The 27,016-nt window shown below is 37.3% G+C and overlaps 1 protein-coding gene across 1 annotated transcript; it reads right to left on the minus strand.

Annotated features, from left to right (window-relative positions):
* Positions 1-7,182: 7,182 nt before the first annotated feature.
* Positions 7,183-10,742, minus strand: ved (ventrally expressed dharma/bozozok antagonist). The gene is made up of 3 exons (XM_055004020.1): positions 10,190-10,742; positions 8,963-9,219; positions 7,183-7,840 (listed from the first exon to the last, which is right to left on the minus strand). The coding sequence occupies exons 1-3, from the start codon at positions 10,464-10,466 to the stop codon at positions 7,496-7,498; spliced, it is 879 nt and encodes a 292-aa protein (XP_054859995.1). The 5' UTR covers positions 10,467-10,742; the 3' UTR covers positions 7,183-7,495.
* Positions 10,743-27,016: the final 16,274 nt, after the last annotated feature.

Raw genomic sequence — 27,016 nt, forward strand, 5'->3', positions numbered from 1 at the left:
ATTTTATGGCTTCAGCTGGAGTATTGTGTCGACACACTTTGTTTTCCTTCTTCCTGTTTGAATGAAAAAACATCTGGAATTTCTTTTAAATGTCGAAAAAAGGCGGAGATTCTGTTGATTCAAACATATTAGTCGTATGTTCCAAAAATAACAAAGGTATTGCTTTCTGAATTTACTTGCAACAATGAACAACGACAATGGTATTAATAAGAATTATTTAGGTCCTTTACTTAGATAAAAGTAACTATACCACAATGAATGTACTTAAGGAGAGTCTGTGAAATATCATTAATATATGCATTATTGTTATTCTCCCACAGCCGGTGGGATTTGTCCAATCTGAATATCCACATTTTTCAAGGACATTTTTTTCAAAAAAGAAGAAGAGGACGATGGTAAGTACCTATTCCATCACTTGCAGCTCCTCTCAGCAGCAGCATTAGCTACTTGTACATCTCCAGATGATGACATTATTATTGTAGTACTGAGGTCAGTCTACAGATGGCAGTGTAGCGCCTCTCTGCTCCTCAATAAGTCAGCAGCAGCCTTGAGTTTAAAGATGAAACCACAACTGGAATGTGTCTCTTGCAGATGCTTAATGCACTTGACATATTACTGGCACCACCAGACATCAGACTGAGGCTACTTAAACGACTCAGCTAGCCCACTGGAGTGCATAAAGTTTCCTTGTCAGGGGTGAATCCTAGACAACACTTTTCATCAAACACATGGACTGTGTCATACAAGGGGCCTCCATCTGATTATGATATCTGTTGATGCAAATAGTATATAGTATAATATCATGTAGCAAAATCCATTGTACATAGTCTGTATAGTATTCTGCCACCCATCCCAGCTCCAACTACTGTGAAGATGGAAAGACAATACAAACTTGACATCAAGACCAACAGAGAATTGGGAATATCCTCTCTGCAAATAAATTAAATGTCAGTTCACTGAGGAATGAGGACCTTTTTGTGTCATTAGTTCTTTTTCGGACAACATTGATGTAATGTTTCACTTGTCTTGTTCCAGCTCTTGCTATGATGCGTTTTTGATAAACACAAGATAAATTATGGTGTGTATTGAATTATTACAGACTGTATAGTATAGCATAGAACAGTATAATATATCGTAGTATAGTAGAGCATGGCATATCTCAGTATAGTATAGTATAGTATAGTATAGTATAGTATAGTATAGTATAGTATAGTATAGTATAGTATAGTATAGTATAGTATAGTATAGTATAGTATAGTATAGTATAGTATAGTATAGTTTTGCTTTTAAACATGCTGTGGTGCATCCATCCATTATTTATACAACGCTTAATCCTCATTAGGGTCTCGAGGGGCTGGAGTCTATCCCAGCTGACTTAGGGTCACCAGTCTATCACAGGACTACACATAGAGACAGACAGTGACACCCACATTCACACCTATGGACAATTCAGAATCATCAATTAACGTGAGCATGTTTTTGGACTGTGGGAGGAAGCCGGAGCACCTGGAGAAAACCCATGCATACACAGGGAGAACATGCAAACCATGCAGATAGATCCCAGGCCTAGACTGGGACGTGAACCGGGGATCTTCTAGCTGTGAGGCGACAGTACTGCTGTGGTGCAGACTTATATATATTAAAAAAAACCTTGATCCTTCACTCCTGTCTTATCATTTCTGTCCAAAGTTTTGGAGAAAGTTATTTTCATTCAACTACAAACCTTTTAAGAAAACCATGACGTCTATGACCAGTTACAGTCTGGTTTTAAACTTGCCGCAGCACTGAAACAGCTCTTTTGGGTGTTTTTAATGATCTTCTTTTAACAATTGGTTCAGGAAACTCAGTTCCAGTGCGTCTCAACCTGACTCCGGGTTTTTTACTCTGTGACTCATAATGTACTGTTATCATGTCTTGTGTGGGCATCAAAGGAACTGTCCTCAGTTGGTTGAGGTCATATCTCATACACAGAAGAGTGTCTCTCTTTTCATTAAGGTCCACTGTAGCTGCTCTTACTTGTGGGGTCCTTCAGGGCTCCATTTTAGGTCCCGTTTCTTTCTGTTGCTTTGCAGACTATATAAAGATCTATTGACCCATGAAGATATAAAGTAATCCAGCCCTTAATGGACTGCCAGAAGACATTAAAACATGGATGGATTGCAGCCTCCTTAACCTTAATGAAAACCAGACAGAGATTATTATGTTTGGTCGACCAGACCTTTTGTGTGATGGTGACAACACTCCTGGCCCTTTGGCCTTAAATACTTGCTCTTTTGTTGAAAACCTTGGACAGCTACTGCAGACTGAACAAGCAGATCAGCTCAGTGCTCATGACTAGCTTTCTTCAGCTGAGACTTTTCGCCAAGGTGAAGCCTTTGAAAAAGTTATTCATGGTTTTATCACCACACAGCTGGACTAATGAAATGTGTGGGCATAGAGCAATCGTTCCTTCAGCGTCTGCAGCTGATTTGATATTTGGCTTCCTATCTCATTTAATTGCAGTACTGACCTCCCTCCATTGACTTGATGTCTGCTTCAAGATTGATTTTGTTGTTTGGTTAGGCTCAAAAACAGATGATGAATCCTTTGAAGTAGCTGCCCCGATTCTCTGGTGTAGGTTACTTTCCACATGAGAACTGTTCAGACTTTTGAAACTTTTAAATTGCTGTTGTAGATCTTCCTGTTTATGGTGTCTCATATTCTCACACCCTGACTTCATCTCTTATTCTGCTGTATTTTTTAAAAATTATTATTCTCATTATTTTATTCATTTTATTTAGTTTTTTCTTTTTGGTGCTTTATTACTTTGACCCTGTAGCACATTGATTCAACTCCTGTGTAAAGAAGCATTTTTAATTCCACAAAGAACATTGTAGCAGATGTTCAAAAAACATTTCTGCAGACAGTTCTTTAAAGAATCTCCAAAGGTTCCCCAAAGACCTATAAAAAAATGGTTCTTTGAGGCACAGTTATTGCTCCAAATAACTTTAGCAAAAATAGGTTCTTTAAAGAACAGTTTTAGCTCTACAAAGAACCTTGCAGCAAGAAGATCTTTAAAGAACATTAAACAACAAAGAACATTTTTCAGTTATATCAAAAAACATTTCTGCAAACAGTTCTTTGAAGAAGCAGTTTGAGAGCCACAAAAAAATCTTTTAGTGAGAGGAGAAAGACAATCCCTAGAAATGGTTTCATTAGGCACCAGAAATGATGCTCTAAGAAAATGAAAAGTACAAGCACATGCATACATTGGTTATCAACCAATCTATCCCAGATGACTTAGGGTGAAGGCAGGGGACACCCTGGACAGGTCACCAGTCTACATATAGAGACAAACAATCACACTCACAGACAATTTAGAATCCTTAATTAACCTGAATATGCTTTTGGACTGTGGGAGGAAGCCGGAGAACCTGGAGAAAACCCACACATGCATAGGGAGAACATGCAAACTCCATGCAGAAAGTTCCTGGGAAGACTGGGAAGCAAACCAGGGATCTTCTAGCTGCAAGGCAAAGGTGCTAACCACCAAGCCACCGTACAGCCCCATTTAATAACTTTTTCTATTTATTCATTCATTTTTAAAAATTTGACTTTACAAAACAAAGGTACACATATTACAGAAGACAAAGACAATGGTAGATACGTTTTCCATCACTGGCTGTGTTTTTCAGCAGTGGTGCATCTGACTCCATTGTTGTTGCATTACCCAGTTCTGTCTGCAGATGGCAGTAAAGCTTCTCTCTGCACTTCTTCAATATGTCAGCAACATGTGAGAGTTGGCTGGAATATATTTCCACAGCTGCTCCTCTCACAAAAAGAAAAAAATGTGAGCAAAATAAAGCCAGCAAGCAAACAAGAAGTTGATAGTTTTGTATTTATTGTCAACGCCTGCCAGGCATTAAGTGTTCAAACCTGTGAAATGAAATTAGCTGTTTGTCTATGCTCCAAACATCCCGGTTAATATAAAATCATATTCTTTTTAATATATTGTCAATGAATATAAAGACATTCCCTTCAAAAAGTTTCAAATAAATCTAAACAATTCTTTCCGAAAAAAAAACCCATACTTTTAAAATGTCCTATAAAGTGGATTTTCCAGCTCTGAAAGCTAATATTAGGAAGATCTGTGGCAGCTGGTTTATGATGTAGCACCAAATGACATTTTGGTATGACAAAACTAAGTTGTTTGTACCCCACGACAAAACTTTGGTTGGAAATGAGTGAATATTAGTGGATATGTGAATTTTTTTCTGAAAATTTAAGATTTTTCGTTGTGATGATAAATTATAGAGTTTAATTATTTTAATTTATGTTTTAAAAAAAGTCTGCATAAGCTATTGGCATGTTTAGAAGTTCCAACTTTTCCTTGAGGATTCTGGGATATTCAATAAAAAAAAAAAAAAAATCTGCCAAATCCTGTAAAAAAAAAAAAAAAAAAAGCAATTGGTGAGGCTTTTAAAGAATTGCTGAAGTTATACAATTTAACACCAAGAGCCTATTTTCAAAAATTCAGAACTCAAAAAGGATTTCGGGTAAAACTGTAGGACTTTTGCAAGGTTCAATGGTTTAGGTTTTGGCCTGATTTATTTTTTTTATTTTTTCAAAACAGTACAGGACATGAACTGGGAAAAGTTCTGAAATATGGATGAATTGTCATGGAATGACCCTTTACATCTTTCCATCTTGTTTCACATGTCATTATCTTGTAGATACACTAGGGGGCAGTACAAACAGCCACGATGTACTTAGAGTACCTAACTTCACTGCAGAACAAGTGATTAAAAAGTCCAACAGACTCATATATAATATTATATGGGACTATTTTAGCAAAACTGGCTGTAGACGAGTTCTTTATGGTCCTTCATGAGAGAAAGAATAGCAGTATCAGTGTGGAAATATTCTGTTACAACTACAAGTCCTGCTTTTAAACTCCTACATAAGTAAGTGCAGCATATAGTTGAGTCAAATATAAAAAATACAAGTATCAGTTTTGTAGAAAATCAAGCCCTTTGAGTGTCGGTATTATTTATTTTATGTATACTAAGAGAGAGTGATTAGGAATGTTCCACAACTACACTTGAGTAAATGTATTTGCTTCCAATCTGCCACTGTACTTCAATGGTGGTCTCTATTTAATGACACAAATGAGAGTCCTACATTGAAAATGTTACTCCCCAGCCAGCAGGGAATGTTAGCACATCATTATCTAACTACAAGTAGTTCTAATATTTTTTTTAAGAAAAATGTTTTTCATCTACTGTTCAAAGAATGGTTTGAAAATACACTATACTGCCAAAAGTATTTGCTCACCCATCCAAATAATCAGAATCAGGTGTTCCAATCACTTCCATGGCCACAGGTGTATAAAATCAAGCACCGAGGCATGCAGACTGCTTTTACAAACATTTGTGAAAGAATGGGTTGCTCTCAGGAGCTCAGTGAATTCCAGCGTGGAACTGTGATAGGATGCCACCTGTGCAACAATCCAGTCATGACATTTCCTCACTCCTAAATATTCCACAGTCAACTGTCAGCTGTATTAAAAAAAGTGGAAGTGTGTGGGAATGACAGCAACTCAGCCACCAAGTGGTAGGCCACGTAAACTGATGGAGTGGGGTCAGCGGATGCTGAGGTGCATAGTGCCAAGAGGTCACCAACTTTCTGCAGAGTCAATCTCTACAGACATTCAAACTTCATGTGGCCTTCAGATTAGCTCAAGAACAGTGCTTCAGCAGAGAGCTTCATGGAATGGGTTTCCATGGCCGAGCAGCTGCATCCAAGCCATACATCACCAAGTGCAATGCAAAGCGTGGGATGCAGTGGTGTAAAGCATGCCGCCACTGGACTCTAGAGCAGTGGAGACGCCTTCTCTGGAGTGACGAATCGCACTTCTCCATCTGGCAATCTGATGGACGAGTCTGGGTTTGGCGGTTGCCAGGAGAACGATACTTGTCGGACTGCATTGTGCCAAGTGTAAAGTTTGGTGGAGGGGGATTATGGTGTGGGGTTGTTTTTCAGGAGCTGGGCTTGGCCCCTTAGTTCCAGTTAAAGGAACTCTGAATGCTTCAGCATACCAAGACATTTTGGACAATTCCATGCTCCCAACTTTGTGGGAACAGTTTGGAGCTGGCCCCTTCCTCTTCCAACATGACTGTGCACCAGTGCACAAAGCAAGGTCCATAAAGACATGGATGACAGAGTCTGGTGTGGATGAACTTGACTGGCCTGCACAGAATCCTGACCTCAACCCTATAGAACACCTTTGGAGTGAATTAGAGCAGAGACTGAGAGCCAGACCTTCTGGTCCAACATCAGTGTGTGACCTCACAAATGTGCTTCTGGAAGAATGGTGAAAAATTCCCATAAACACACTCCTGAACCTTGTTGGACAGCTTTCCCAGAAGAGTTGAAGCTGTTATAGCTGCAAAGGGTGAACTGACGTCATATTGACCCCTATGGATTAGGAATGGGATGTCACTTACATTCATATGCAAGTCAAGGCAGGTGAGCGAATACTTTTGGCAATATAGTGTATCTATCATTTCAAAAATGTTCAAATAAAAGTTAACTGAGACATAGTGTTATAACTGCAACATTAAGAGGACGTTGTCAGACTGTGTTACATGATGACAGAGGAAGAATTTCCTCAAACCAACATAAAAAATGTTTTAAAGATATTACTGACCCCTTAGAAGACAAAACTTTTTTTGATAAAACATTCCTGCAATACGACATATTAACAAAGGTAGAATGTTTTGCCTGCAATATTCTGTGGCTGTTGTTGAGCTGACACATTACAGAACATCTTTTCTATAAAACATTCCTACAATGTTACACAATTTTACATGATAACAAAGAAAGGACATTTTTCTTGAACATTCAGAAAGCATTTTAGAAATGTTAGGGCAAAATGGTCTAACAATATTGTTATCGAAAGAACATCACCGTACCTTTAGGAAGAACATTCGGGGAACTTCTCTCTGAAAACGTCGCTAGAACTTCGCACAACTTTCTCAGAATATTTTCAGAACAAAAACAATCCAGCTGGGTTAAAGCCCTCCTGCAATAACTGTGTGTTTCAGTTCATGGCAGGATTGGAGTAAATGTACTACTGGACTAAACAGAATGAAGTCATATTTGACTTTCAGATAATCGATGAAGACACATGACATAATCTGATTAGGATTAATTTTTTATTTCAATCTCATTTTACAGTGACATAACATCAAAAATCTGATAAACCTTCATAGACTCAAATTAAATATTTCCAAACTATACATCAGGTACAAGCAGAGATACAAACAATCACATTATTGCACACCACCCTGTTTGATTAATGACAGATTCAAGTTTCAAAGCAGTAACTGAGCTGCATTTCATATAAACCTTCTGTTTCCATTGATCCTATCAGGACAAGATGAGTTCAAGACAATGAGATCTCCTTTGGTAACAGCAGAACACAGTATTGAGGCTGGTCTTCATCAGTGGCTGATCAGTAATACTGAGGATACGTCGTGTAGGATCCTCTGAGCTGTGATGTGGCTGAGGGCAGCATGACTCCTGGGAGGCTGCTGTACTGGTAGAAGGCATCCAGAGGCAGAGCTGAGCTGTACTGCAGGCTGTGTGGATGGGAGATTGAGGCAGCAGCGATGGGGCCTTCAGGGGCCCTCGCTGGCCCCGCTGTCGAGTGGTATCTGGTGTAGGGACCTGGCCTGTAGGCCTGGAGCTCATGGTAATGCATGAACTGAGAGGCCACATTGGCCTGACAGGCGTGAGCCAGAGCATCCTGCACCGTCCTCTTCAGCTTCATCCGCCGGTTCTGGAACCAGTTTCTGATCTGAGGAGAAAACACGAAAACATGTTTTTACAATCATTAAATATGCGATAGGAAAATGCATCTGTGGGAGAAAGCATAAAAGCTGATGTCAGGATTTTTAAAAATACAGATGTCAAATTACTCTTATTCATTAATCACAAAGAGTGAATGAACTTAAAATGAAATGACAAAGAGATATATTAAAATTACAATAAAAAATAAATAAATAAAAATAAAAAAAAACAACCAAAATCGAATCTTGTCACTTAAATTATAATAAATCAATCAATAAATGAATAAATTTAGCCAATAATTGAGGGAAAATTAACTAACTAAAGCTAAACTACCACTACATCCATCTGTTGACTGTGAATTGTCCAGAAATGTAAAAATATATGATAAAAATCTTTTCAAATATAAATTAATCGGGCGCCCGTATAGCTCAACGCGTTGAGTGGGTGACCCATGTACAGGGCTGGTCCCCGACGCAGCTGGCCCGGGTTCGATTCCTGCTCGCGGCCCTTTGCTGCATGTCTTCCCCGACTCTTCTCCCATTTCCTGTCTCTCTCTCTCACTGCACCTATCCAATAAAGCTGATAAAAGGCCAAAAAAATAACTTTATAAAAAAAATATATATATATAAATTAATAAAAGCAAATATTACAACTAAAAAATAACTAAAGTATACAATATAAATGAACAAATATACGAATTCAAAGTAAGAAATAAAATTGTCACCCCTTAAATTATAAAGACATTGAACATGATCAAAATTAAACATTAAAATTTAATTCAAATGAAATTTAAGTTTAATATAAAATATTACAATTACACAATTCATATTTAATATATACTCTTGCTTAAGAATTACAGTGCATAACTCTAGCAAGCAGTTAAAAAGAAAAAAGCATAAATAAAATAAAATTTAAAATTCTACATTACCTCAACAAACATGTTTTCATACATGTCTGAAAATCCACTAAAACTAAATATTTTATATGTGTAAGTAACTGTTTGATTTTCTTTCCCAATATGAACATTTAAATCCTGTTTCAAAGCCTTGTCACATTGCCAAAACTACATTTGCTACGTATTTAAAATGACACCTTTCCATTCAAATGCACTGATTATGAGGATTGTTACCTGTTTGTCCGACAGGTTGAGCTTCTTGCACAGCTCGGCCTTGTCCTGTGTTCCCAGGTAGGCGTTCCTCTTGAAGGCCCTCTCCAGGATGCTGATCTGCTCTGCAGTGAACGCTGTCCGAGGCCTCCTCCCCACCGGGGGGAATGGGGGGGACGTGGAGGGGCAGTCGGAGGGGGGAGACAAGGACTGACCTCCCTCACTCTCATACCCAGACGTCTCTTCCTCTGTCCCGCTGCTGAAGTCAGCCTCAGTCAGTGCTACAAGACATGAGAAACGTAAAAGACTTTTAATGCAGATGTCGAGTAAATCACTGATGGAAACATTTGGATACTGAAGTAAAAGTACTCCTACTTTATACTTTTACTGAATTTAATGATTTGCCACCTTTGAACTTCAGTGAAAGTATGTGTCCTGTACTTAAAGATGCTCAAAAATAATGGAACACATTTTTACTAAAGTATTTTTGTCCAGAAACATTTGTCTGGGATCATAAACACATCATTCTGTTATTAATGTATTTGATCAGTGTCTTTCTATGGAAAATATTGTAGTTCAAACTTTTTTTTACTTACTTCATAAATTAATAGTTTATATATTATTAGCTTTAAATGTAGGTAAAATGTTCTTTAACCGTCCCTATTCAGCATCTGGTAGCAGTATATAAATATTCAATACATTTTATATCATTAATGTTTATATATATATATATATATATATATATATATATATATATATATATATATATATATATATATATATATATATATATATATATATACATATAAAAGAGCAGAAACTAAGCAAAAAAATATAAAACTAAATAAAGTAAATAAAGTAAAATATGAACCATAAAATATATTAATTATGAAAATATAAGAAAATTAAACTTCATGAAGAATTACATTTAAAAACTCAATAAATAAAAAATGAGCTAAATAAAATTTTTTAAAAATATAGATTTTTTAAAAAGATAAATAAACTAGCTAAAATATATGATTTTTTGGACATATGCCACAAACTGTTCTCTAAAAATTGCAGAATATTGTATTACATTAAGAAATTAATTAAGAATTACATTAAATTACCCAAATAATTTATTAGACAAAAAATCCCAAAAATAAATAAATAAAAAATACAGTTTAAAAAAATATTAAACATTGAGTTTAAGTACCTCAAACAGATGAAATTATTTCAATCCAGTTTGAGAAAGTGTTTCTAAAGTCCTACCTTGGTTACTGGTGCAGGTCTGCTGCTGCACGCAGTTCTGGCTGTGGGCTTCATGACTCTGCAGCTGCTGCTGCTGCTGCTGCTGCTGCTGCTGCTGCTGCTGCTGCTGCTGCTGCTGCTCAGGAACATTTTCTGTCTTGGGTCTGCAGTAGAAGCCAGGGAGGCTCTCTGAATGAGTCCCCCAGGCTGCAGGTCCGGAGGCAGCGATGGTGGGGGTCTCTGATCCTGCCGACTGGCTGCTCTGGGCCATCCACTCAATAGAGAAATGTCCTCTCATTGTCCCACCAGTAAATCCTTTTCAGAAGTGAAATGTGCAGGAAAGTGCAGGAGAAGTAGCCGGTCAGTGGTGCTGGCAGAGTTTCTACACAAACCTGGTGTATTTATAGGGGCAGCCCAGCACATCTCCACCTCACCCGGCATGAAGATCAAAGCTACATCCTCCCTGCCCTCCCACCATCCCCTCTTTTAGTTTTCACAACTGGAGTAATTAAGGCGTCGCATTCAGTCTCAATGAGGCTGTTACAACAAGGCTCCAGTGAGTCTGGGAAGGACCCCCCTCCTCCTCACCCCTCTCCCCTCCTGCCTCCTTCCTGCCCACAAACAATTTACTCTTGGTTTACAGATTCTCACTTTGCTAAATTACACATACGTTTGGATAAAATCACAGAAAAATACCCTGCACTGTTAAAAAATGTCTGTAAATTTTATGGTGAAAAACTGTCAAACCATGACAGTAAACATCTGTAAACTCCAAAACAGTTTGACCCAGTTTATATAACACTGAATCACTGTAAATAACCAGGAGAAAACTGTACTTGGAGTTTTTTTTTCTGTTGAAAAAATTTATTTTACTACTCTTGCACTGTTATTTAATATGTGCATTACAGTGAATATTGTATTTTTTGCATTTATTTTTCGAAAAGAATACTGTTTTTCACAGTTAAATGTACGTACTGTTGTGCTGATATTGGAAACATGTTGCAATATTTAAAACAAGTAACATTTTTGGATTATTTCACTTAAAAAATACAGTTTATTACTAGTCAAATTAATGCATTTTTCTGTTAGTAACAGACATATGGTTTACCATTTATGACAGCTATGACCGGAATTTTTGTATATATGTCATCGCTAAAAATATTTAAATTAAATGTTAAATACACCAACTTTTGTGCTGATGTTGGAAAAATGTAATATTTACAACAGATTTTATTTTATATGGCATTTTAGTGTAAATTTTCAAACAAAACTAACATTTTTTTTCAAGGTTAAATTTTGTATCTACAGTAAGCACATTTTTAACTGTACAACCAACAGTAACAATACATTCCTTTACCATAATTTTACGGTAGTGTTCTGGCAACCACAGCAGCTGGAATTTTACAGTATAAATAACATTTTTTTTTATACAATGTGAACTTAAGAAGATAAAATAAAGTTATGAAACCAATTTCAGTGAATTATCTCAATTTGTTTTGTTTTTTTTTTTTTTAGCACTAAATCAATTTACACAGAAAATTAGGTTTAAATAACACATAATATGAATTTGCTGCAACATTATTGTGCCAACCCAACATATTAAAATAATGCGATGTTTTAGTCTTGCAACTGTAGGGTGTTTGGAATAAATCATTTGAATTACTTGTTGTGTGATAAAACAACATGAAACATTTAATACAATTATTTTATCAATATTACTCAATCAAAAAAACATTCTCAGGTTTCCATGAAGGAGAACATATGAATGTGAATATTGTGCTTTTTTGGTACACAAGCATTACAGAGAACATGAAAGCAAATATAATCCTCATTTATTATTTCCTCAATTGCTTAAGTTAACACAAATAAAGAAAATATTACTGAAATTAATTATTAAATTATGACTGACTTGTTTTTATTGATGTTCTCCCATTCTCTCTTCAGTTCTGGTGACCTAAAAATATCCATATGTAAACTAGTCTAATCTGTGAATATATTTGTTTCACTCTCACATAATTTATTGATGAATTATGCTGTGAAAGTGAACACTGACGTTTCAGCTTTCCATTGTAACTTGAGTTAACCAGGAGCCTTCAGCATGAGAAGTGTGTGACCCCAGCTCACTGGATGATCCTGAGATTAAAGGTGATCTGTTTAAAGGCTCATCAGAGGTTCAACTGATGAGTTTTCAGGTCTGTGATCACGATTTAACAAAGAATTGATCCTCTGGTGAAACCAACAGTGACACTGATACACAAATGTACTCACTTTATTGTCTGCCTGTACTGTTAGGGTTAGGAAAAGTAAAAAAGGAAAAGTACAATACCTTCCTCTAAGATGTACTAGAGTAAGAGTATAAAGTATTTTGATATAAAATGCTCAAGTTAATGTATTGTAATTAGTTTTCATCAATGCATAAGACATAAATATGTTGATGTTTTAAATAAAGTCACTCCCATGCATCCAATACTACTTGTGAGTGATCTGTATATTGACATGTTATTTAAGCAGGATCAAATCTGTTAAAATAACACCCAACTAAAATACTCTATTACACTACGAAAGTAAATAACTTAAGTTAGTTGTGTTGTCTGTCAGTAAGGATTTAAATAAGTAGTATCAGAAGTATCAGAACTTTTTACCATGTTCTGTACTTTGTACTTTCTTAGTCCGTCAGTTGCAAACAACAGCAGGCTACAGTGAACAATAAGTACTGCAGTCTATATTTGAGTATTTCAGTTTTATGTAACTTTAACAGATTTCCCTCTGATAAAGTAATATGCTGACTCGTTACTCAAACTACTACTGAGTTGATGATACTAAATTTAAATCACAGTTACTGTTAGTAAATCACTGTCCCATAGACGATTACATACACTACCGTTCAAAAGTTTGGGGTCACCCAGACAATTTCATGTTTCCCATGAAAACTCACACTTTTGTTCATGCGCTAACGTGATTGCACAACATAATCATCAATTAGCCTTTCAACACCATTAGCTAACACAATGTAGCATTAGAACACAGGAGTGATGGTTGCTGGAAATGTTCCTCTGTACCCCTATGTAGATATTCCATTAAAAATCAGCTGTTTCCAGCTAGAATAGTCATTTACCACATTAACAATGTCTAGACTGTATTTATGATCAATTTAATGTTATCTTCATTGAAAAAAAAACTGCTTTTTGTTCAAAAATAAGGAAATTTCTAAGTGACCCCAAACTTTTGAACGGTAGTGTGTACATTTTAATAATTTTTATATTTTAAAAATGTTGCCAGCGACAGTGACCTACAGGCAAACAACAAACTGATAACATTTACTGAAGTTGCAGTTGTATAACGTCGCATAAAACGGCGCTATTGAGAGTACTGAGAGCAGTGAGTGATGATTGATTATTGACTATTGGACCATGTTAAGTTCTGGATGTGGTGATAAGCAGCTAGATGATGATGATCCAGCTGTGAACCTTTGCTCTGACGGAGCAGATTGTGTGTGAGGGCAGCAGTGGTCGGCTTGTGGGCGCTGTTTTGTATGCAAATGCTGTGGGGCCCGGACACATTGTGCGGGTATAAAGGATTAATCGGCTCAATCAGCAGCGCAGCCATTGATAAGATAATGAGCTGATGGATCCGGGGCCGTGCGCGCTGCTCTCCGCGCCTCCAGACGCATTGTCTGTGCGCGCAACCGAGGGGAGAGCTGGAGCTAATGGCTCATTACTGAAACCGGGACACTTCAAAGGCTCTCAGAGCTTTGATAGCAGCACAGACGGACAGACAGACAGACAGACAGACAGACAGGACGGATACCTGAAGCCCGCTGAGCTCCTCTGAGCTGCGTAAAGCTGAGGTGCCTGCACCAAGACTGAAAGGGTTAAAGGGCTTACAGTGCACCGCTTCTTCTTGTAATTAGGTATTTTTATATTGTACACCGTAAACAAACAAAAATACAAATCAAAACAACAAAAAATTATTAAAATTTTAAAAAATGTAACAGGAAAGGTGCCAAAGCTCAAAAGTACAAGTCCGTTGAAAAGGATGGGATACTGTAACATTTAACAACAATAAAAATGGTGAAATAACAGCAAATATTTGTAAAATCATGATAATTTAGTTGACTGAAACAGTCGGCATATAAAGTAAAACTATTATCTGTGATTTAATTTTATTTTTTTTATCTGACATTTTACTAGATGTCAGACCTGGAACATCTGTAAAATATAAGTTGACTAACATTTTCCAGAACAAAGTAAAGCCCACAATACATATATGAATAAATATTTCTACAATATTCTTGCAGGTTATGGTTACTTAAAGTGAATTTATAACAATATTACTGTTGGCAAATATAACTAAGCACATTTACTTGGGATAGTTTCTAAAATATGATGAGTTTTTCAGAAGTTGTCATAATTGAAGAAAAAAGATTCAAGCTAACTTTTTTTTGAGCCCAAACATTACTTGTCAGTGTATTTCTTTACTTTAGACATATTCCTATTTCTCACTAATCCTCTAATATGATACTTTTCTTGTGGTTTATGGTGTAAATATCAATATCCGTCAAAGTTTTAGTTACAATTTCAGTGTGTGGCCCTTGACTCCACATTTTGCTATCTGAGAGTAAATGTTTTGAAACTTTTTTTTTTTTTTACTCATTATCCACTCAATGTCAGACATGACCCTTCCAGAGGCCTTTTAGATATTATTATTACACCGTTGAAAAAACAGGGCAGCATTTACAGCAAATAGTAGCCGTTTCAACCAGATAAAACCAACAGCCCTGCAGTTGATTGGTACAGTTAAAAACTCAAAGGGGTCCTGGTCATTTGTTTTCTCTCCATCACCTCCGTCTGTCTGTCTGGATGGAGGGTGGAGGGCTTCACCTCATCGTGTCCATCCTGATCTGTGACATGCGGCGCTGCAGCTCTTTGATGTGAGGCCTGTCGAGGCAGACGAGAGGCCTGGAGACAAGGAGACAGCAGAGACACGACAGCAGTTTTTATCTGTGACTGAGATATTTCAGACACTCATCATCTGCTCATTTAAAAAAAAAAAAGATAAATGCTGCATGGAAAAAGTGCAACATCTACTCTTCAAACACACTTTAGTTGTCCCATGATAATGAAGCCCCTTCACCCTCCATTGCTCTCCTCATGACTTATGTGGAGGTCCCCTCAGGTGTGCTAGTCCGCGGCCACACAAGCCTCTCGTTGCCCCGGTTTCATCCATCCATCACCCTGCACCTCCACCACTTCACACAGGGGTGTAAAACATAAGGCCTAAGGGCCAAAATCGGCCCGCCAGAGGGTCCAATCCGCCCCGCGGGATGACTTTGCAAAGTGTAAAAATTATAGAGGTGAAAATGAATCCTTCCTGTGAAAATATTTAAAAACATTGAACATTGTGCAATATAATGTCCATCAGCAGCTTCAGTATGACAGAGTTTGGTTTGATTGAACCCTATTGCTGATGCACTGTCACAACTTTTATGCATTTTTTATGTATAAAATTTCTACATTTATTAAGCAGGGGGGCAACTTAACCTTCTTCCTTAATAGTTCCTACTTTAGTTTGTGTGGTGTGTCAGGATTCCTACACAGATGTGGAACTGAATGAGGATTTTAAATAATTTCTAGATCTTGACAAGTTGTAAAAGATTATATTGTTCAGTTCCAGATACCTGCTACTAAATGTTTTGTTGTTTTGCAGTAAAACAAAAGAAAAAATTTGGAATTGTTGTTATTTATAGGTTATTATGTTATTATTTAGCTGGTCTGGCCCACTTGAGATCAAATTGGGCTGAATGCGGCTCCTGAACTAAAATGAGTTTGACACCGATGGCTTCAACCATGCAGTCCAGGCAGCCTGCTCTGAGGGCTGAGTGTGGAGGGTCTCCCCAGTTAATACAGTCTACAGCAGCAACTCAGAGCCCTAACCTCAGCCTTTTTAATGTGTATCATTTCTTTATCCTTATTCAGTAGGGGGACATAGCACAGTATATGTGGAAAATGCAGCCTCCTACTGTGTTTGGGCTCCGTTGATGGAAAGAACACACAAATCAAAGCACCTCCAAGTCCAGCAGTGACTACTTTAATTACAACTGTTAATGATTAACTACAATGCTGTGGGTTACATACAAAAGATTTGTTTTTTTACCAATACCTGCTTTCCGTGTAAATGTGTAGTCAGCAGGCTTGTGGTGAATGTCCACATGGATCCTCACAGATTTGGTCAGATGACAAAATGTAGCTCACATGTACCCTTTTGGACGTGGAAACAATGACTTTTCTTCACAGACAGAAATTCATGGTTTTCTCTATCTATAATTAAAGGAATTTAGACTATTTTCCTGATGTATTTTTCCAGCTCTATCATACATATAACCCTACAAGGAGCTCAGACAGACTCACAAGATCAGTTTCAGGTTAGATCCCCAACAATACAAAGTCACTGTAACAACAAGAATCAGTCAGAAGTAGCATTAATTAAAAGTGAGCAAACTAATGATTACATTTACTTCCAGAAGTCGATGCCACTTTCAAGGATAAGATAGTTTTTTTATGATTTCATTGAAGCGACCCTTTAAATTGCTGCTTGTTTACTACACCTTCTTTGCTCTCAGGGTGTCTGTGTGATCTCTTCTCTCAGCTGTCTTTGTTTGTTTACGTTGGTCTTTTGTCCTCCAACACAGGACTCAGCGTCTGTGCATGCTGCATTTAACCGAATGAAACATGCTGAAGCTGCAGACACAGATTGTGAGTGTGATTGTGTGCACTGTGTTTGTGTGTTAATGCTGCTTATCCTTGATGACAGAGTCGCTGGTCCTCCGTCGGCCCCAGTCCTGGCTGCTGCTGTCTGTGGGGTAACAGCCTCCTGCTGGGCTCCTCTTTGATTGGCTCCATTCAGACTCTTTCATCTCTAATGGGCCTGTTTGCTGCTCTGTTATGGACACAAACACACCTCGACTCCCCCCTCCCTCTCCCACATCTGACCTCCTCCAGGGGGGACACATGTCCCAGCAGAGTGAGACCTGGAGCTCAGACCACATCATCATCCACAAACTTCTGCTCTTGAGCAAAATGCTTTAAAGGGATCCAACAACAAATTCAGGGAAAAGTAAAAATCATCTCGCATCTATCTCCAAATCCTGTCATTCCTACAGAATACAGAAACCTTAACTAAAAGCTCAAAAATAAATACTTTTTTAAAAAAAGGATCAGTATTTTTCAGCAAATTTTGCTTAAACAGGAGAAAATGGTGATAGAATGGGAAAAAAATTACAGAATAAACAACTTATTATCACTTAATTAAACAAGAAAAGCAATCAGAGAGCGCCGTACTCTGCCAAGGTTGTTCACTCCCCTATATGGCATTGTCAGAAATGCTGCACTTTTTACATTTTTTTTGTTTTGTTTTTAGAAATGCAGCATTTGTTTATTAGTTATTGATGATCAGAAATCATGACACCATAGAATGTGGCCATTTAATATAGATGTACCCACAAACAGAATGACCTTGCACTGATCACAGGCTGTGCTATGTGTACGTTATGTACAGATACCGGATCGCTTGACCTAAATATGTAGCGGGCAGCGGGAAGTGATGGGACTCGGAAACACCCCCACAATTTAATCAATTGTTCCTTGTATCATTTCCAACAGATAAGTCCCGAAAAGTCCACAGCGGTCGATTTGTAGTAGGATCGCATTCATGTGATCGTCAGCAGGCAGCTGACATAGTGTTCACTTGTTGTCATAGTTACAGTGACGCCATGCCGCTATCTTGCAATGATACGGAAATTTTTAACAAATACGTGCATCCAGACTATAAGCTGCATCACTGCCAAAATTTAACGAGGTGGTCCTTGTGTCATTTCTGACCTTCCCTGAAAATTTCATGCAAATCCACTAGTCCATTTTTGAGTAATGCTGCGCACAGACATAAAAACAGACGGACAGACAAACATACACCGATCGTCACTTAACTACGCTGCATTCCTTAGCGGAGTAAAAATCCCCACTGGTTTAAAGGATGAAGCTGGGTTTATTCTACTGCTTTCTTACTCTCAAAAGCTATGAAAGATTTTTAAAAAATGAATGAAAAATAATTATATAAAGATATATATACACCACCGTTCAAAAGTTTGGGGTCACTTAGAAATGTCCATATTTTTTTAAGAGAAAGCAGTTTTTTTTCAATGAAGATAAAATTAAATTAATTAGTAATACAGTCTAGACATTGTTAATGTGGTAAATGACCATTCTAGCTGGAAACGACTAATTTTTAATGGAACATCTCCATAGGGGTACAGAGGAACATTTCCAGCAACCATCACTCCTGTGTTCTAATGCTACATTGTGTTAGCTAATGGTGTTGAAAGGCTAATTGATGGTTCAAAAACCCTTGTGCAATTATGTTAGCACATGAATAAAAGTGTGAGTTTTCATGGAAAACATGAAATTGCCTGGGTGACCCCAAACTTTTGAACGGTAGTGTATATATGCTCACTGCTCACAAATATAGTCATGACTTTTAAAAAATTGGCCCAATTATTTACTATTGTACTGCACTGTAGTTTTATTCTGCAAATGGTACTAAAACAGGAAGAGGTGGTGCATTTGTTGAGGCGGATTAATCTACACTTGGTATTCTTGTGAAGATTTGGTGCTGCAGCAGTCGGCTGAAAATGAATTAGTTTGCTAAAATGCCCAAATTGTCTGGTTTCAGCTCTAAAGCAGTGGTTTTGCTGAGTTCAGGAAATTTTTGGCTGAGAATTTTTACTTTTTCGTTAAGACTCAGCCACTTATTTTCACTTGTCTAAAAAATAATCAGTGGTTAAAAAGATATTGCTGCTACTATTCAACATTTTCTCACTCTGAAATCCTATTCAAGGCCAAAATAAGCAACACATCAGTTCACCATAACTTTGATTTCTCTCATCTGTCTGTTGCCTTGGCTCTGAGTCCAGTCGTTTGTCCTGATTACACAAAGTTTAACAAATAAAGTTTCATTTCATTTTAAAAGGCTCAGTATATTGTTTTTTATTTTTGTCTGAGGAAAACTGTGATTGAGATTCTTCACTTGTCTTCACATTTTTGAGACTAATCCACCTTTAAACACCTAGCTAAAAATAGTGGTTTAAAGGATGAAGCTGGTATTTTTGTGGAATTTATTAGTGTCAAATTCCACAAAGATCAAAAAAACAAATTCCTACTGTCTGTGCCATCCCGAAGGTGTAAATATATAAAAACAGCTCAAACATATAAAGTTTTTAATATTTTCTGGACAACAATTGAGCTTTAATAATCAGAGGAATAAGATATATCAAGCTTTGGATACATACACAGTACAATACATTCATGATTTTGCCTTTTTTTTATGAGCGCTAACGACAATAAACATAAAACTGTAGGAAAATTTAAGTCTCACTCCTTAACATAGCTACACAGTAGCCTAGAAAACAAGCTAAAATGTGAGTGTCTTTGATGCTGAATGGATTCCTCTATGCAGATCAAGGCGGTGATGACGCCTAATAATCATTGATCTCCATTGCTGGCAGTCTCCAACAGTTGCCCGCCCCGTCTGTAACACAGTCAGTTAAAGCCTCTTCCCCTGTCCCATTGATCCCTATCAACCTCATCAAAGGCTCCTGGGGCTTTGATGGGGCCAGTGGGACTGGTCCTGGTGGAGGAGCAGGCGCTGCGACTCCCCTCATCAAATGGGGGACGGAGGGGAGCGAGGCTAGATTGTGAAATTTAAATTTCTCACAAAAATCTGACAACTGGAGGGCATTCTCCAAAGTTTTTATGGCAGGCAGTAGTAAATATCCTTGCAGCCCTAAAATGTAAAATAAAGTATGTGAATCCTTTGAAATAACCTGGTTTGCTGCATTAAACAGTCATAAAATGTAATCTTCATCTAAGTCACAAATACACGGTCTTAGGCTCCTTCAATCTGACCCTTGGAACCCCAAAACTTGCCCGGCCAACTTTTAAAAAAATCCCTGATATTACAGACGAATTTATCAGCCAGAAACTGCAACAACAGAAAGAACAAGAAAAGGACTTAGAGAGCGCAGTACTCTGCCAAGGCTGTTCATTCCCCCATATGGCATTGTCAGAAATGCAGCATTTTTTGGGGGAAATGCTACTTTTTTAATTAGTTATTGATGATCAGAAATCACAGCAACATAGAATGTGGTCATTTAATATAGATGTGCCCACAAACAAAACAACCTTGCAGTGAACACAGGTGTGTGTTATGCATGTGTACCTTATGTATGGATACCGAATCGCATGACCTAAATATGTAGCAGGGGGCGGGAATTGATGGGACTCAGAAACACACTCACAATTTAATGAATTGTTCCTTGTATGATTTCCAACAGATAAGTCCCAATAAGTCCGCAGCGGTCGATTTGTAGTAGGATCGCAATCATGTGATCATCAGCAGGCAGCTGATGTAGTGTTCACTTGTTGTCATAGTTACAGTGACGCTGTGCTGCTATCTCACAATGATACAGAAATCTTTAACAAATCCATGGATCCAGACTATAAGCCACATCACTGCCAAAATCTAATCACTTGGTCCTTGTGTCATTTCTGACCTTCCCTGAAAATTTAATCCGTTAATCTGTTTTTGAGTAATGTTACAAGCAGACAGACAAACAGATGGACAGACAGACAAACGTATGCCAATCGCCACATAAAAATTCAGTTATTACTCTGCCGGAGCGCTGCCTCCTTGGCGTTTAAGGTTTGGGTTCAATTCCACAATCCTATAATTTCATTCATCACAAGCTTTTATCCAAAGTGGCATACATCTGAGAGTAGATACAACACAAGTAAGGATCTAATCAGGAGAAAACAACCTGAATAAGTGCCATAAAACAAGTTCAAATGTGATAATAAGACCGTGGTGTCTAGAGGCAGTGCAGAGGTAATAGGAATTTTTTTTTGTTGCAGTTTGTCAAGTGTAGAGGTGCTCATTGAAGAACTGGGTTTTTAGTCTATTCTTAAAGACTGAGAGAGACTCTGCAGATCGAACAGAGTTTGGTAACTCGTTCCATCACCGGGGAACCACAGAGGAGAAGAGTCCAGCAATCGACTGGCCCTGTTGTGATGGTTGAATCAGGAGCCTTATGTTGGCTGAGCGTAGTGAGCAGGAGGGAGTGTAGATCTGAATGAGAAAGTTCAGGAAGGAGGGAGCTGTTTTCATTGTAGTTGTGTATGCATGTGTCAGGTTTAGAATTTTATGCGGGCGGCAACTGGAAGCCAGTGAAGCGATCTGAACAGCGGGGTGATATGTGCTGTTTTTGGCTGTTTGAAAACCAGACTTGCTGCTGCATTCTGGATCATCTGCTGAGATTTGACCATGCATGCGGGGAGGCCTGCCAGTAAGGAGTTGCAGTAGTCGATGCGTGATATTATGAGAGCCTGGACCAGGAGTTGTGCTGCATGTTCAGACAGATAGGGTCTGATCTTCCTGATGTTGTATAGGATGAATCGACACGACCCAGCAACAGAGGTCACATGAACCTTGAAGGTCAGTTGGTCATCCATCATGACACCCAAGTTTCTGGCAGATTTTGTGGGTTTGAGTTGGGTTCATTCAAGGATGTTGGGTTCAGACTGAACCACTCCAAAAGGTGGATTGCCTTTTAAGTCACTCTGCAGTTGATTTCCTTTGATTTTTGGGGTCACTGTTACGCTGATAGCTTTGGACACTGATGGAAAGCTGTTCAGGTTCAGAGGCAGAAAAGCAGCAGAAAATCATGAAGCTGCCGCCACCGGACTTCAGCTTTGGCACAGTGGTTTCAAATCATTCGCCATACATAGAGTTGCATATTGCTCCTATATAGTTAAATTTTAGTTGCATCAGTCCACAAAGCATTTTGAGGTTCTCTTTTAGCCCAACAGTGAGGTCTTCAGCAACTTCTTCTGTGATGTTCTGCTACTGAGCAGTCACAATCCAAAGTCTATTTTTCAGGTAAACGTAATGTCGTGCACAAAGGATGATGGCATTTGGTGCATTTTACACTGTGGTAAAACAAAATAAAATTATTTTTTAAGGTTCCTGACTTTTGTATTTGTTTATAATGCATGCTGAGGTGAGATCTCTTCTATATCCTTCAGGGTTTTTTAATCTCACCTACATGACTTGCTTTTGTTGTTACATTTCTGCTAATTTGATTTATTGTACAAATAAATAAACATTTAGTTGATCGCTATGTATATATATATATATATACATATATATATATATATATATATATATATATATATATATATATATATATATACATATATATATATATATATATATATATATATATAAATAAACAGCAAATGGGTCATTCCAGAATCGGGGGACATTTGGGCTTCAAAACTTTTGAAAAATAAATCTTCTCTTTTACAATTTTCTGCTCCATATTCATCAATAATAGGTAATAAATTATCAAAAGCTCTAGTGGGTCAGCTTATACATCAATGGTACCATTTTTATTCCATGTTTTCTTTGTTGTTTGCTAACCCTACTCTAATCACAGTAACAGGGTTGCTAATCCATGCTAATGTTAGCTTCTTCTCAGGAGTAGAAGCTAGATATTTAGCTAGCTGTTACTGCTGACCAAGAGGACAAACTTACTGATGGAAATAAGTATAAATAATTTGTCCTATCCTGATAATATGCAGAACAAGGTTGCATGAGGTAGAATGAGACATTCACTCAAGGCTGACAATGTTATGAAAATATGAGAAATAGAAGAGAGGACATAGCTTTGTTCAAACCATTCTTTTGGAAAACTGTTTGATGATGTTAATTCCGGCGTATCGTGTGATTCACTGTATTCTTCTTCTTCTACCTGCTAAAAAGGTTATGCTAACAGGGTTGTTGTGGGACACACATTCCATGCATAATAATAATGATTTAAAATATTATGTTCATTGACAAAAAATGTTCCCACAATTACAAGAGACATTAATGAAAAAAATAATATGAAAAAATAGATTTAGATATAATTTTAACTGTTTTATTTGAGATTCAGTTTGGTCATCAGGGGGTGGAACAAGAGAAAAATGGCATTTTAGGGGGAACTCCAGACTTATTTAGTATTTTAAAAAAATATTTTCAAATATTCTTTCTCCTAATTTTCTTAGATTTGGTCTCAGGACAAGTACATTTACACATCAACTGCATGTTTTAGTATTTTGTACTTGGATTATTTCAAATTTGATGTCTGGGACGTAAAATGTCCTTCAATTCTGGAATCACTCAAATATCTTGATAACTGAACTAAAAATACCAAAAAGCTGCTGGGTCCAGTCCTACAATGTGAAGATATGATGCTTTTCTGTGCCAGAAATGAAAATAAATGGAATATTTAAAGGTTTCCAAATTGAAACAAGACACTTTAAGACATCAAATTGTGGGTAACTGTAATGAAATTTCACAGACAAAATGATTAACAGATTAACTGAGAAAACAATCTGCAACTTAATAGTATAGTGAAAATAGTCATTAGTGGCAATTCTTCATCCACAGTTAAAACATTTACATTTGCACAGACTCCATCCTCTCTGTTTTCACAGCAGCCCAGACTCTTGGTCTCCTCATTGCAGGTTGACGTCTCCTTTTGGTTCACACATACGGTGTTAAAACACTCTGTGGTGTCAACGGGGATTTTGAAACATAAAATAAAACGCTTTTTATTTTAACCATCCATGCAGGTCTTGCAGCCATAGACACACTCACACAAAGTGTTGTGTTTACATTTCAAACAGCTAGCCTGTTTTAAAGTTAAAAATGAGCTGGATTTTTGCAGAAATATCAGCTGATGAAGAAGTGTGTGCACTCATCGCTGAAGGTGGATGTGAGAGAGGAGACGGGGGTGTGAGCAGCGAATCGTCCTTTGATGTTAAACTGGTATTTAGAGGTTAATGAGGCTGTTAGGAAGAGGTGAAGGAAATGCCTGGAAGTTCACACTCTCAAGCACACACAGACACACAAATGAGCAACCCCTACTGAATACAGATTGTGAACTGTTGGAGTCAGCTATACAGTAGGTAATTGCTTAAATGTTAATTTTTTTGATTCAGCATTTATTTAACCAGGTTAGTCCCACTGAAATCAGAGATCTCCTTTACAAGGGAGACCTGGCCAAGAGGGCAGCAGCGCAGACACATCAAATACAGTAAACAGGAGATGAAATTAACATTAAAACTTGCTCACATATACTGTATCACTTGCACACAGACAAGATAGACTATAATGATTTCACCAGAGCTTTAAACTCATTCGGTGTAACAAGGGCTTGAAGTTGAAGATGAGAGTGTAATGTATTCCAAGCATTAGGTGCAGAAAAGCTAAATGTTTTCTTGCCCAGTTCAGATTGTACTTTGGGGACGACAAATTGCAGAGTATCCATAGGTCGTAGATTGTGATTTCCATGTTTCCTTGTTAAAAGACAAGACAACTAGGAAGGAACAATACCCAGAATGGTTCTGTAAATGTAATGAACACATAGGAAAATAGGAAAAAACACTTAAAGATGTCCAGTTAACTTTCGAATAGAGCACACAATGGTGAGTAAAGGGATCACATTTGAAAACGAATCTTAGTGCCCCATGGTACACACTATCCAGCATGTTAAGACAATTAGCAAGTGTAAAACATTTTGTTTTTGGAAAATTAGCAATTTGAATTAATTTGTTCATGCAGGGACATACACAGTGACTGAGATATTGTTAATTTTTAAATGTATTGATCTGAGTTTGATCTGAGCATTGCTGACAACCAAGATTGCAGGCTCTATGTTTTTGGGTTGTCTGTCTTTCCCATTCCTTTGGATATGACAGCTAGAGGGAAAATCTTCAAATTTAAACTTAGACTTTGGTGGTCATAGGTCCAGGTCACTGGACTGTGAAAGTTTAATAAAGTCAGTGGAACTGAAATGCCTGAAGTTGTATTTATTAAACCTACAAACTTAAAAAGAACAAGCAGGGATAAGTTTTGGTACAGTCAGCAAAATCCTGTAATGTACACTACTGTTCAAGAGTTTGGGGTCACTTAGAAATGTTCTTATTTTTAAAAGAAAAGCATTTTTTTCAATGAAGATAACATTAAATGAATCAGAAATATAGTCAAAACATTGTTAATGTGGTAAATGACTATTCTAGCTGGAAACGGCTGATTTTTAATGGAATATCTCTATAGGGGTACAGAGGAACATTTCCAGCAACCATCACTCCTGTGTTCTAATGCTACATTGTGTTAACTAATGGTGTTGAAAGGCTAATTGATGATTAGAAAACCCTTGTGCAGTTATGTTAGTACATGAATAAAAGTGTGAGTTTTCATGGAAAACATGGAATTGCTTGGGTGATCCCAAATTTTGGTATGGTATGGAATGGTGGTGTAAATACAGCTCATTTGAGTTTAGTAAATCAAATTTGATAATGTCAAGTTAATTGAACATATTGCTAATAAATTTAACATAATAATGTTGAGTTAATTTAACATACCTCTATGATGTAGCATTTAATCTACACAATTTAGCCGGATTTGCTGAAAACATGTTACAATTACTTGCATATTATCTGTTACAATTAAATAACTGAGATTCATGGGACTGGTTGACACAATTAGATAAATACAACATATAATTTCTTAGAGTACTGCATCTCCTGACAGACCTCAGTATGAGAGATTTAAATCTGGAGGGCAACAATGTATCAGGGTTATTATAAGTGCAAAAATACCAGAAGACTTTCTATTTTTCTCTCACAGAAAGAAAAAGTTTTGTTTCTTCTTGAGTTGTTTTTCCCCAGCTGACAAACTCCTGGATTTGTTTCTGGTTTCATCAGCCATGTAACCTACAGCGCCATCTTCTGACAACATAACACAGTCAAGTTAATTCACTCCAAAGCAGTTACAAGACCAGTTCAGTTTTTTTTCCTACTTCAAGAGTTGCTACAGAAGAATCCTATATTGTATACCAGTAGTGGAAGAAGTACTCAGATCATTTACCTGAGTAAAGTATTAAGTAGCATCATAGAAATACACTGTTATTATATTTAATTCGAAACTGTATCCTAAAAGTAAATAAATATTATCTGTACAAAGTAAAAATATTTGAAACTAATTGTCCTCTGTTGTGATTTAGTAACATATACTACTGGTCAAAAGTTTTAGAACACCTCAATGTTTCCAGTTTTTCATTGGAAATTATGCATGTTATTGTGTCATTGTACTCTGAAATGAAAGCATAGAACAAATAAACAAATGAAGTTTAATAAAAAAAAATCTATTTAGAAACCAAAATGTATTCTAAACTTTTGACTTATCAAAGTAGCCACCTTTGGCAGATGTAACAGCTGAACACACTCGTAGCATTCTTTCCACAATGGAAATCAAATATCCTTCAGAAAGTTCTGTGTGGCACTTGTAGGTTGCGTTGCTTTCACTCTTCTGTCCAGTTCATCCCAAACCAGCTCCATGAGGTTTAAGTCTGGAGACTGTGCTGCCACCCCATGTTGTCAAGCTTACCATCTTGTCCTTTTTTCCTAAGGTAGTTCTGGCATAGCTTGGACTTGTGTTTTGGGTCATTATCTTGCTGTAGGATGAACCCCTGACCAACTAGGCGCTTACCAGAGGGTACTGCATGGTACTGCAGAGTGCTGTGGTAGCTGTTTTGGTTGAGGGTACCAAAGATTTGAAATTTTGATTCATCAGTCCATAATACCTTCTTCCAGTCTTCAGTAGTCCACTGGTGGTGTTTCGTGGCCCAGACAAGCCTATTTTCTTATTCTGACATCTTAGCAATGGTTTTCTTGCTGTAACCCCAAGACTTCT

Source organism: Amphiprion ocellaris, chromosome 17 (assembly GCF_022539595.1).
Source record: "Amphiprion ocellaris isolate individual 3 ecotype Okinawa chromosome 17, ASM2253959v1, whole genome shotgun sequence".
NCBI lineage: Eukaryota > Metazoa > Chordata > Actinopteri > Pomacentridae > Amphiprion > Amphiprion ocellaris.

Coding starts and splice junctions, on each gene's coding strand:
- ved (XM_055004020.1), bottom strand. CDS start 10,466: ATGAGAGGACATTTCTCTATTGAGTGGATGGCCCAGAGCAGCCAGTCG. Junction 9,220..10,189: donor GACCTGCACCAGTAACCAAG/GTAGGACTTTAG, acceptor CATGTCTTGTAG/CACTGACTGAGGCTGACTTC. Junction 7,841..8,962: donor TCAACCTGTCGGACAAACAG/GTAACAATCCTC, acceptor TTTTCTCCTCAG/ATCAGAAACTGGTTCCAGAA.